The sequence below is a fragment of the Vanellus vanellus genome (assembly GCF_965231255.1).
Source record: "Vanellus vanellus genome assembly, chromosome: 2".
NCBI classification, from domain to species: domain Eukaryota; kingdom Metazoa; phylum Chordata; class Aves; order Charadriiformes; family Charadriidae; genus Vanellus; species Vanellus vanellus.
Genome location: NC_138906.1, coordinates 63,909,775 through 63,922,218, shown reverse-complemented (window position 1 = coordinate 63,922,218; position 12,444 = coordinate 63,909,775). Strand labels below are relative to the sequence as shown.

The 12,444-nt window shown below is 39.7% G+C and overlaps 1 protein-coding gene across 2 annotated transcripts in view; it reads left to right on the top strand.

Annotated features, from left to right (window-relative positions):
* The window catches only part of TRAK1 (trafficking kinesin protein 1), a 115,769-nt gene that overhangs the window by 79,918 nt on the left and 23,407 nt on the right, over window positions 1-12,444 (top strand). For both annotated transcript variants that reach the window (XM_082498974.1, XM_082498975.1), the window contains 7 exons: window positions 4,770-4,870; window positions 5,711-5,819; window positions 7,475-7,553; window positions 7,972-8,102; window positions 8,698-8,772; window positions 9,977-10,114; window positions 11,823-11,899. In XM_082498974.1, coding sequence (XP_082355100.1) covers window positions 4,770-4,870; window positions 5,711-5,819; window positions 7,475-7,553; window positions 7,972-8,102; window positions 8,698-8,772; window positions 9,977-10,114; window positions 11,823-11,899 — 710 coding nt within the window. The remainder of the gene's footprint in view (window positions 1-4,769; window positions 4,871-5,710; window positions 5,820-7,474; window positions 7,554-7,971; window positions 8,103-8,697; window positions 8,773-9,976; window positions 10,115-11,822; window positions 11,900-12,444) is intronic.

The window sequence follows — 12,444 nt, the reverse complement described above, 5'->3', positions numbered from 1 at the left end:
CACCAGAAATAAGCTTCTTACCAGGTGGCTTGATATGTTGGGCCATATGTTCTATCAACACCCATCTTTCATATTGTCATTTTGACTCCTTCAGAAATCATAGAAGGATTCCAACCCTCCTGCTATAGGCAAGGACATCTCCCATAGACCAGGTTGCTCAAAGCCCCATCCAGCCTGGCCTTAAACGCCTCCAGGGATGGAGCTTCCACAATTTCTCTGGGCAATCTGTTCCAGTGCCTTAGCACCCTCAAAGTGAAAAAAAATTTTCCTAATATCTAATCTCAATCTACTTTCTTCCAGTTTGAAGCCATTCCCCCTAGTCCTATCACTGCATGCCCTTGTAACAGGTCCTTCCCCAGCTCTCCTGTAGGCTCCCTTTAGGTACTGGAAGGCTGCTATGAGGTCTCCCCGGAGCCTTTTCTTCTCCAGGCTGCACAACCCCAACTCTCTCAGCCTGTCTGATGGATGCTTTTGAGGCAGAGCTTATCAGGCTTTAAAGTCATGACGCTTTTGTATGTTGAAAATCTTTTATTAGTACATTTCAGATCTTCCATTAATGCGAAATTTTGAATATGTGAATAGAACAGTAACTAGGAACTGTCTCTAAGAACAAGGGATAAAAGAAGGTAATTGAATTGATACCTTTTAACTTCTGTAGAAACTGCTTAAAAATGGTTTGCCTGGGGGATCTGTGGTTTCTGTAATACATAGACAAGTTTATTCTGGTGTGTGGTATAATGTTAAGGTTTTCTTGGTGTATGTGTCATGGCATGAATAATTTAGCTTTATGTGTCTCTGACCTACAAAAACTTCCGACCATCCCATTAAGTAGCTCAAGTTTTTCCTGTGTCCTTGTAACATGCCATATCCATACGTTCGTATGAAAGTAATGTAGACCTGTGCAAAATGCATTAGATCCTTGGGTTTGTCTTTTGAGTTTGTATTGTCAGGTGCTGCTTAGGTTTAGGAAAGGGCTGTGGTCGTGTTCAGTAAAAACTGGTGGAACTGAGACTTTTCCTGTAGCGCACTAGAGAACAAAAGACGAGTACAGTGAGGCAAGCACTATACTGCGTGCACAGATACTTTAGTTTCAGCTTACTGTTCCAGAATTCTGTACTGAAAGCATAAACATTGTATTGAGAAAACTTTAAGTGTAAATTGTTTTGGTTAGAGAAATGAGTGTCCCCCTTTTCAGCAGCAGAAGTGTAGTTCCCAGGTACGGTCTGCCTATCTGCTGTTGTATTGCCATGTTCAGTAAGAACGCTGCAGCTCCAATCTCAAGATGTGTCCCTTCTTACTGAGATGGTGCTACCTACAATTTAATATTGTCTCCTTTGAAATTAGAGCTTGGTATCAAAGCAATGTAAACATTCACAATGTGAACTGTGCTTGAAATGAAGTAGGTTGTTAGGTTTTAGCTTCTCCTGATCTTTCTAAATTTCCTGGTTTACTCCTCTTTTTCCTCTTCAGATTTTGTCATGTGTTTCTGAAGCTAAAAAGGCAGAGCTTCAAACCTCAAACCTATGGTGACATCTGAGTAATACATCCCTCTAGTCCTGTTGTTCTAGTTCCAGGTCACATATCAGAGTTTGTTTTGGTGATAGCTGGTTTTAAAGTCTTTTTCAGATTTGATTTTGTTTTGTGTAAAGTGGGAGGAAAGGAAAAGTTGAAGTATAATCTGAAATGGTGGATTAAAAAAGGTTTTGGCTTATTAGAATAGAAGGTAATGTTGGAAAGATAGAAATGCTCTTTGGCTTGGTACTTGCATGGATGTTGTTTACATACAGTGTAACTGTGTGTCTTCATTTTAAGTGAATAATTCCAACCTGTTAAGTATTTAGCTGCTGTCAGTCAGGAAAACAATCAGCTGGACTCTTGAAACTGTTGTTGACGTTTCAGTAAGGATTGTTCCTGCAAGCTAGGTCCCATGTCCCTAAACTGTTGTGCTCTATGTGAGGGTCCTTTTATCTTCTACCTTAAATTATTTCTAAGATAGGTGCAGCTGTTTCATGACATGGTTCTGAAGCTGAGTGAAACTTTCAGGGCGATGGAGTGAATTAAAAGCCTGAACAGATGAAGTCTTGGGGACCAAGCATGGTGACAGCTCATGGGCCTTGTCCCTTGTGGGACAAGGGCTCAGTCCCTATTGCTTGGTAACAATGCGTTGTGCAGGGGTAGCATCGTAATGTTTGCTCCAAAGGGTACATCTTGCAGTGGCTTGTGAAAATGCGGAAGAGGTCCTTTCTGTTCATAAGACAATTCCTGTGTTTTCCAGTGTGAAAATGTGTACTGGGTCTGGTTGGGATGGAGCTAATACTCTTCATGGCAGACTATATGGTGCTATGTTTTGGATTTGTGACTACAACAACTGGTAACAACCAGTGTTTTGACTATTCTGGCCCCATCTGTGCAAGATGTTGGGAAAGGGCACAGCTGGGATAGCTGACCTGAACTGACTGGAGGAATAGTCTATACCTTATGTTGTTATGCTCAACAATAAAAGCTTAGGGAAGGGAGGAAGAAGCTGGGCTATTCATGGTTATGGTGTTTGTCTTTGCAAATAACCATTATGTGTGCTGAGGTCCTGCTTTCCACAAAGTTGCTGAATGTCTGCCTCCCAATAGAAAATAGTGAATAAATTCCTTATTTTGCTTTGCTTGCACAAGCCACTTTGCTTTACTTATTAAGCTGTCTTTATCTCAGCTCTGGCTTTTGTGCTTCTGATTCTTTCCTCCATCCTGTGGGGGTCGTGGGGGCAGACTGTGTGCTCAGCTCATGGGTGCTTAGTTGCTGGTTGGGGTCAACACACACCAAATGCTATGTCAAAGGGAAGTGTTGTTGGAAGTTACCACAGTGAGACATGTTTTTTTGTGTTGGTGTTTTGTGTGGTGGGTTTTTTGGTTGGTTGGTTTGTTTGTGTTTTTTATTTCACAGCATGGTTGAGGTTGGAAGTGACCTCTGGAGGTCATCTTCCCTGAACCCCAGAGCCACCTAGAGCCAGTTGCCCAGGACTGTGTCTAGACTGTGTTGGAATATCTCCAAGGATGGAGACTCCACAACCTCTCTGGGCAACCTGTGCCAGTGCTCAGTCATCCTCACAATCAAAAAGGTGTTCTTGATATTCAGGGGAGACCTCCAATGTTTGAATTTGTGCCCATTGTTTCTGGTCCTGTTCCTGTAAAAGGTCACCCTTTCTGGCTGTTCACCCTCCTTTAGAGAATTGGAGTGCTTGGAAATGGCAGTAAAAATAGTATCTTCAGTCTTTTTAATTCATAGAGATAAAAGTGTAGCAAAAGCTGGAGATGATCTAATGCCCACCCACTGACAGTATCTGAATCCTTGCTACTTAAAGAGGCTGAGCCATAATGTGCTGGAGGGAAGTAAATTGTTATTTTTGGCTCAACTTTTTAGCTTTTCCTGAAATGAGGAAAGTGAACCTCCCAAAACTAATGCATGGATTTTGTTTTGTGGTTTTCTGAAATATGGTTAGCTGGGGCTTTTTTCCCCCCTTGCATTTTAGAAGCAATGCCTCGGGAGGACTTGGTGCCTTAGCGCATCTGATTACAAAGAATAGACTTACTAAAGTAAATGACCTAATTTGCTTAAAATTCTGCACAGTTTAAGCGCTTTACTGCGTTGAGTCTCCTTTTTGTTTGATGAAAATGCAGCTTAAATCTATTTTATTGATATTGTCTGGTTGTGTTTTTTTGCCAGTAATAACTATAAACATAAATATACCTACAATACAAAAAGCAGAAGTGCAATAGAAACAAATGTGCTTTGCAATTTGTACATTGGAAAGTGAAAACTGGGGGCCAAGTTTTGCAGTGCAAATGGAAGGGAACAGATCTGTGTGATCAGTTATGCTATTTATAGCTATGCAAGTAAAATAAAAATTAATCTCTTGCCACTGGGGTCTTAAATTGCAGCTGTGAAGTGGTGTAAGTGCTACTGTGTAATTGGGCTTTTAACCCTTTTCTTGGAGAATCACAATATGAATTAACCAAGGTTAAGTTTGTGGAGCTCACAATTGCAGGGTATCTTAACCCCCCAATTTTGATGTTTTGTTTGGGTTTGATACATGTGTGTACTGTGTATGGGACTCCCATATACTACTTTACTAGACTCATGTTTCGGAGTCATCAAAAGCCCAAATTACGCCCAGAAACCGACTACAGCCTCCACCATTGAAGCAACCTCAGAATGGCAGCCTGCCACTGTGTGGTGGGGTTCTGCAGCTCAACAGGCAATTGAGTTCCAAATGCAACATTACTACGCAACCACTTTAGTAATTTTATCTAAAGTCTCTTGGAGAGGAGCAAATGTCTGTATCTGAGGTCTGTATCCATGCCAGATGGTGACAGTCATTACATAAAATTAGTAAGAATGTGAGGTTTGTGTTGATTGTGCCACATTAATTTCTTGCAGTACCATTGTAATATATCTATTTCTGTGGATGTGAATCTATACTAATGCAATAGTGAATCATGATTGCTCATCTTAAAGAAGGTGAAAGAGAAACATGTCTAATAGCATGTCTAATTGCATTTTCGAACTTCTGAAAAATAACATTTAGTGGCTAATTTAAAAGTTACCCTTTTCATCCTTTCTAAGAAATAAAAGAACGGCTTCTGGTCTATTCCAGTCTTGGCCTCTTGATTTAGCCTGAAGGTGATGCTTAGAGGGTGAATAACTAATTTATAGTGGGTTTACTTAAGAATGTGCCTAGAAAAGCAACTTACTGATCTGCAAGCTCCATCTTGGTGCAGGTTTCTCAGTTGCGGCATGAGCTCTCCATGAAAGATGAGCTGCTCCAGTTCTATACCAGTGCTGCTGAAGAAAGTGAGCCGGAGTCTGTCTGTTCCACCCCGTAAGTTATCAACCTACGACACTGAACCTTCATCTGGTACTAAACAGGGGTAGTTTGAACAATTTGATAGCTTTGAAAAGTAGTAAAATGATGTCTTTATTGGCTGGAACTGCAAATGGGACTCTGAACTTGGTGCATGGCACCAGCTGGAAGGATTTGCGTTGGACCAGCTGTCTAGACTGGTGCCAACAAGAGTCGGGAGGTGAAAGTACATAGGGAGGCTGCTGATGCAGCACTGTAACCTTCACAGGAACTAGGTGGTGACTCTGGTGGTGAGGCAGACATAGGTCCTGCTTACGGTGGTGCCTCATTACTCCACGTACCTTTGCATGCTGTGCTAGAATGTGCTACGTGCGTGACCTTTGTGCTTGAAGGACCTGAGGGCACTGTGAAAAATTCTAAGCAGAGGGAAGGAAATAAAGCACAGCTTGTAGCGTGGGTTCCAGGCAATTAGCTGGCTGAACAGCTTCACAGGCTCTGAGGGGCTGTCTGCCCTTCTTCGCAGAATTATTGCTGCATTGTGGTGAAGCGTGTGCAACGTTAATCAGGAAGCTATTGGGTTGCTCCCTGTAGTAAGGTGGTTTCCTTTCTCGTAGCTTTGGCTGAATAACTCTTCCGTAGGAAGTGAGGAGAATAATAAATAAATTATATATATAAAAAAAAAAAGTTCTTTTTAAAAAAAACACTGCAAATACACTGCAGCCCAAACATACTGCTGTGAAAAAAAGCTGTATTTCACATGGCTCTGACTGGGCTTGAGACCTCTGTTTAGTCTGTTCTCCTGTGAGGTTGGCCATAATACAGGTAAAAATTAGTTAAAACTCTTGTTTTCGTTACAAGGCTGAAGAGGAATGAATCTTCCTCCTCCGTCCAGAACTACTTTCATTTGGATTCTCTTCAAAAGAAACTCAAGGACCTGGAAGAGGAGAATGTTGTGCTTAGATCTGAGGTGAAATTACTCCCTTTGTGTTTTGCTTAATAGAGTTGTTTATTTAAACACCAGAACACAGGTATTGAGAAGAGTGTATTAAAAGTTGAGAGAGTCTAATTAAAAGTATACGATTCCACATATGACACAGATCTCTTTGTAGTTGTTTAATCACCATCCTTTATGCTTCTAAATGAAGGGAAGGCTGAAACATGGAAGCTACATGAAGCTACATGCAAAGCAGTTTCCTTGCCAAAAGAATGTGCAGGAGCATGGGCAGGTTTTTTGGGTCCAGAACTGTGCTTTGAAACAGGTGTTAAAGGGCTGCCCTGGCAGATATGGGTGACTTTAGCTGCAGATCTGAAGTTTGTAAGCTGCCATGATCTCTCTGGCACAAATTCAGTGTTTGCCAAAATGAAAACTGCTAGCCTAAATTTGCATTAAATATTTATTTTTTATTATTATTTTTAAATTTGTGTTTCAAGTCAGGCTGGTAATACTTTGTTGAATGTGTTTTTCTTGCTTTTTATTTCTGACAACATGCTGTTTGTTTCACAGACAACACAGTTTTAAAAAGCTGATTTACTGTTCCCTGTCTGTCAGAGATAACACTTCATGATTGAATATCCTATGAATAATTTTATTTTAGTTTTCAATGCAATTTTTGAATTTTGGGAGCACGTTATCATTTTGCAAACATGTAGCAAAGTGTAGCAGAAGAAATACTTTTGAGCTAAGAATGAATGCAGGAAAACAGAATATCATTACCATTTTCTACTGCAAATGCAGGGCCTGTTGCAAATAGGTAGTGTCACATCTTTGGGCAAGACACCGCGTAATGGGGTGCTGTATGTTTCATTGAGAAGTTCTGTAAGGAAGATGAGCGATAGATGGTTTGAAAATAATGAAGGTGGGGTTAGAACCGAGATGGCCACTGCATCAGGAGCTGATAGGAAAACCCCACCTACCACTGATGACTTCCCAGGGAGATGCAGTCTGTGCCAGCAAGGCGCAGGATGGAGCCAAACCTGAAATCTCCAAGCTCTGCATCTTTCTATAGATGCAGTCTGTGGGTGTCTGTGCATGCCCCTAGCATTTGGGATAGATTACAGACCCACCAAGGTGGTGCCAGACAGAACCAGCTGGGTGTAGCCATGTTCTTCCTCTTGACGGTCCTAGAATCAGAGCGGAAAAGACAAAGCAAGGAAGGAGGTAGCGGTAAGGTTTTATGTGGGATATATGGTTACAGCGCCAGAACTTTTCAAATACTCTCTGAATGTTTTCAAATACTTGGGTACTTAATTCAGTTATTTAAACCAAGTATTTGTGATGATACCTAGCTTTGTTCAGGTGACTGGGTCAAGCTCTGCATACTAGTCTTTTGTATGTACAGGGCTTTTTTTTTTATTTTAAGTGCAAAATACGCAAGTGACATCTAGTGGGGATATGGTGATAATGATGCGCGTTTCTCCATGCAGTAATGTCTCTGCTGAATGTTCACCTGGCCCCTTTTTCCAGAACATGAGGGATGGCAGGCAAAAACTGTAGTTTCTCACTGTCTTCCTGGAGGAGTGATTAGAAAAGCTTGTCTTTCTGAAGCAGATGGAAATGCAGCAACAGACTGGCAAAGAACAAATGTGCTAATGTAGCATATTTGATGTGGATTTCTTGAATAGGCCTGTCAGCTGAAGACTGAAACAATTACTTACGAAGAGAAAGAACAACAGCTTGTCAATGACTGTGTAAAAGAGCTAAGTATGTCCTTATTCCTTTTCCCTTCTCATTCGAGATTGTTCAGTAAAAAAAAGACAACTGAGTCAGATCAGTCAGTCATGTTTTCCTGTTTTACTTATCTTCTTTACATAAATGGTTGGGAGGAGAAAATTTGACTGAAATTTCACAGCAGAAAATTTCTGGCTGTAAGCTAAATATTTCTCAGTTGCAAAATAGTTTTGCATAGAAAACATTATTGTTAAGGGAAAGTGCAGTCTCCTTTGCTGCATGAGCACTTTGTGTCTTTCTGGTTTTGCGTCCTACTGCTGTTTTTCAAAAATACATTGCTGTGTATTGGGGAAGGATACTGCTGAATCAAGTAATGTTCTGAAAGAACATCCTTCTGCTTACTTTTCTGCTTTTGGGTTTGTAATGTTAATTGTAATCATTTATCTTAAAGGGGATGCAAACATCCAGATTGCCAATATCTCCGAAGAGTTAGCAAAGAAAACCGAAGATGCTGCTCGGCAGCAGGAAGAAATCACCCATCTTCTCTCTCAGATAGTTGATCTGCAGAAAAAGGCAAAAGCTGTAAGGAATCCAGTTGCAAGACTACTGTTGTGATTTGCTGTTTGTGTTGCTATTGTAGCTGGAAGACAAGTTACAATTCTCTGTACACTAGAGCCTAAAGGCATTTTTCCACCCTCCTTAACTGGATGACCTTGTTTGATGTTTAATATCTAGCATACTTGACTAGTAAGCATCAATTCATTAAAAGATGCATGTATGAGATATCAAATAAAATAGTTAAATTTATTTTTAATATTAGATATGAAATTCTGCACTGAACTGAATGACTTTGGTAAGACAAGAATGTCAGTACAAGTATTTCAGTGGGCACATACTCAATAGTTTTCTGGTGTTCAGGCTCATTTAGCAAGGCACAAGACTGATGCTGGAGCCAAACCTGAAACCTCCGAGCTATATATCTTTCTATAGATGCACGTCGTGTGTTAACATTTTAAAGTGTTGTTTAAATGTTTTTAAACTAACATGTGTGGATTAATATTGCTGCAGAGGATCTTGAGAAAAGTCAGAATTTTCCTACTTACCTGTAGTATAGGATACAAATGTTATCACAGGACAAAACATCACAGCATTTCTAACATTTCTTGGCATATTTTAGTGTGCAGTTGAAAATGAAGAACTTGTCCAGCATTTGGGAGCAGCTAAAGATGCCCAGAGACAGCTCACAGCAGAGGTGAGTACGTTACTTAGTATTGCAATAATTTAGTAGTAGGGCAACGGTTGTTTGTTTCACCATGAGAGTTTTAGCCCCAGCTGGATCAGAAGTATTAAGTAATTTTGTCTGTCTATATGGAATGAAGGAATGTTTATGTTCCTGATAGAGTTCAAGACCTTTTCCTTCCTATTCTCTTACCCCTCAGCTGACATGCATTTTGAAGAACTGAGGCTTATGGGGTATATAGGAATCCCTTTAGAAGCTGACTTCTCTAGGCTGGTAGTTTAAGCCTATTTTGCATAGTGAGATAGCATGGAAGAGTCAGTCATGCTGTATTTGTTCCACAAGTAAACCAAAGACAGTCTAGGATTGCTGACTGTCTTCTGGGTGCTGTGCTCGCGTGATCAAAATAGTCAAAATAGAATGAATAAAGCTTGATTCCCCTTATGATGTGCCTTGCATTTGAAATACTTGGTGAGAATGCCCATAAAAACTCTTCCTGCTGGTGACCCTTATGTGTCTGTGGTGCTCCACAAAGATTGAGCTTATGCTTGTCTATCGCTTTCTTGGGAAAGACTTTAACAGGATCTCTGTTTCTAAGCCAGGTAGCTTATTTTTATGAAACTTGTAGGAATGTGTTATTTCAGACCTCTACTCCTTTGCCAAACTTGGTTGAAATGGCTGATGAACTCAAAAACTATGAGGGTACACAGACATCTGCAGACAGACTGATTACATAAGGTGTGTTTTCTGAGAAAGTCAAGCTAAAAATAAGGCATGGTCTTAGGCTGCTGGAGGTTATATGTGTATATATATGTATGTACGTACGTCTTGGTTTTAAAATTCCGAAGTCCTTTGGAACACTGAAATCTCTTGTGTTTTTCCTGTGCTGTTTGCCACTGTGGTTATTGTGGCAGTAATTAGGTGCTATACCTGATCAGACTAAAGATACTTTTAGCTCTGTATCTTCTCCTTGACAGTGGCTTCATGTAGATGTGAATGATAGGAAATGAAGCAAGCAGTTCCTCCCCTTTGATCCTTCCTATTACTAATCCATATTATTGATTATTTTCAAGGATATTCACTCTTTGGAGATCTTTTCCTTTAAAGTGGTATATTCTTCCCTACACCATTATCCTTTACCAGTATGAAAAGAATTTGCAGGCTTTTTGTGATGATAGTGCAGCCTGTAAAGTCTTGAACTGTTTTCTATATGTTACAGTTGCGGGAGCTGGAAGACAAGTATGCAGAGTGCATGGAAATGCTTCATGAGGCTCAAGAAGAGCTGAAAAACCTTAGGAACAAGACTATGCCAAATGCCATATCACGTCGGTACCACTCTCTTGGTCTCTTCCCTATGGTAAGCAGATTTAAAAAAAAAAAACAAAAAAAACAAAAAAACAACAACAACAAAAAACAACAAACAAACCAGAAAACAACCAACCAAATGAACAAATGAAATGACTTACAGCTTCAGGGATAGGGTGCTACACCAGCCATGAGCATGGGTGAAATGTGTATTTATATAATGTTAAAGGATACTTGAGTGATCAGTTTTGCATACCTGATTCTGAAAGAGTGGTGCTGTGCAGTTACTTGGTTTTGCTGCAGTATTGTATACAGCCTGCAGCTGGCTTTGCTAATGCTGAGAATCGCGGGTAGCATTCGTAAGTTGTTACACAGTTCTATACAACTTTTTTTGTGCATCACCTGTACTATGGTGGCTGATTTTCAGTAGGAGCTTCCTGCTTTGCTTCAATATCTTTGGTGGTGTAACTTCCTGGTAACATAAATAATGGTTTCCAGAGATGGCATCCTTCTAGTCACTTATGATATACTTTCTAGTTCTTCTGTACTTGAATAGGTTACACACATATTTTTGGTTTAGGGTCACTGAAGATTCGGTGGTTCATTAAAAGAACGTTTGTTGCTAATATGTATTACGGCAACATCAATTGTAACAGTGTGACTGCTGTTATCAACTTTGTTTACCTACTTTCATTTGGTTATGACATTGTACATTTAAAGCATGGGGAATAGGCAGTACCTTCAACCAAATGAGTTAAAAAAAGAATGGATAAGAATGTCTAGTAAGTTTAGTGCCTGCTGCTGCTTGCCTGTGTCTCTCTAGAGTAATTCCATTATTTCTGAGGGCAATGGCATCAGTGAAATTTCTTTTGAGTTACATTAATGTAATCAAGCAGCAGAAGCTGGCCCTCTTTGTCTTTAGCTGTATCTCGTCTTTGCTGAGGAAGAACACAGATTATATTTGTGCTCACAAGAAGTAAATTTTTGACAGAGGCTTAGCTTGCCTTTTAGTGTTCCCTTCTGAGACTGACCACAGGCCAATTTAAAGTGCAGACATATAATTATACAAGTTGTACTTGCACAAATATAGTTGAAAGCTGCAAAAAGTATGCTTGTGCTGAGATAGCGTTATGTTTTGTACAAAAATGATTTTCAAATGTTGAAGCATGGGACCAAAAGTCATTTAGGTTTCTGAATGTTTGACACTCAGACCCTGCACTTAATTACATTTAGGCAGTAAAACTTACTGACCAGCAGTGGAGAATTGATAGCCTGTCACCTTTAACCCCACAGGAGAAGTATATAATACTTTCTGCCAAGAACCATGTCTTTTTTGTGGGTGAGTGGGTAATGTTGTGAAAGGGAACAGTGTTTTCTGTTTGTTTTTAAATGAAAACAAATTAAGCAAAACTTCTTACGTGAAAGGAGCATGTTACAGAGTAGGGAATTTAGTCGGGGAAGTTGGTGCACGTGGATTCTGTTGTTGCTTGTGAAGTTTTTTCAGGATCTTTGACAGATGTTATGTGTCCTTGGATGGTAAATACTGTAGCAATATGAAGCTAAATCATAATTTCTGAGTCATTTAGATATGTTGATTAGTCTTCTAGCTTTCCCGTCAATTTTCGTTGTTAAACCTGTATTTATTTTTCTGGAATGACACCTTATTAGTTATTAATTCTTTCATATAAATAATTATTTTATGCAATGACAACCTTTTAATACTTTGATATTTGTTTTTCTTTTGTGCTTGCTTTTAACAGGATTCTCTGGCAGCAGAGATAGAAGGATCAATGAGGAAAGAACTGCATTTAGATGAACCTGACTCTCCTGACTTGGCGTATGACTTAAATTGTTTTCTAATTGATTGATTATATCTGAAATTAATCATTATTTGATAAGAAAGGAAAGCATAGGAGATAGCTGAGCTAGGGATTTAGAAAGAAATACTTCTGTCAGAGTGTGAATGATAGAGAGAAGGGTAAATAAATTGTCTGGTTATTAGGGTGATAATATTTTCTGCTAAAGCTACCAAAAGAAAATGCCTATATATGTGTTTTGCCTTGTCTTATGACATTTTTGGCCTCATTCTTGAGTGCTGAGAATGAGAAAAGGTTGGTTTTCTTGTGTGTTACCATGGTAGGTTTCTTCAGTTAATGATTAGGGGGATGAGTTCAATCCCTTGGGTTCTCTCTTCAGGCGTTACAACAGAAATTACCAGGTAATTATTGATGTAATCCAGTTTTTACAGGGAGAACATCAGTGCAGAAGGGGATTCAGAGTGGTTGGGTACTTACAATGTGATGCCCGTTACACCTGTGCAAAGTAGTAGGCACCCATTTTGCTAAAGTTCTCTTGAATTGAACAGGAGAGTGGTTTGAAACA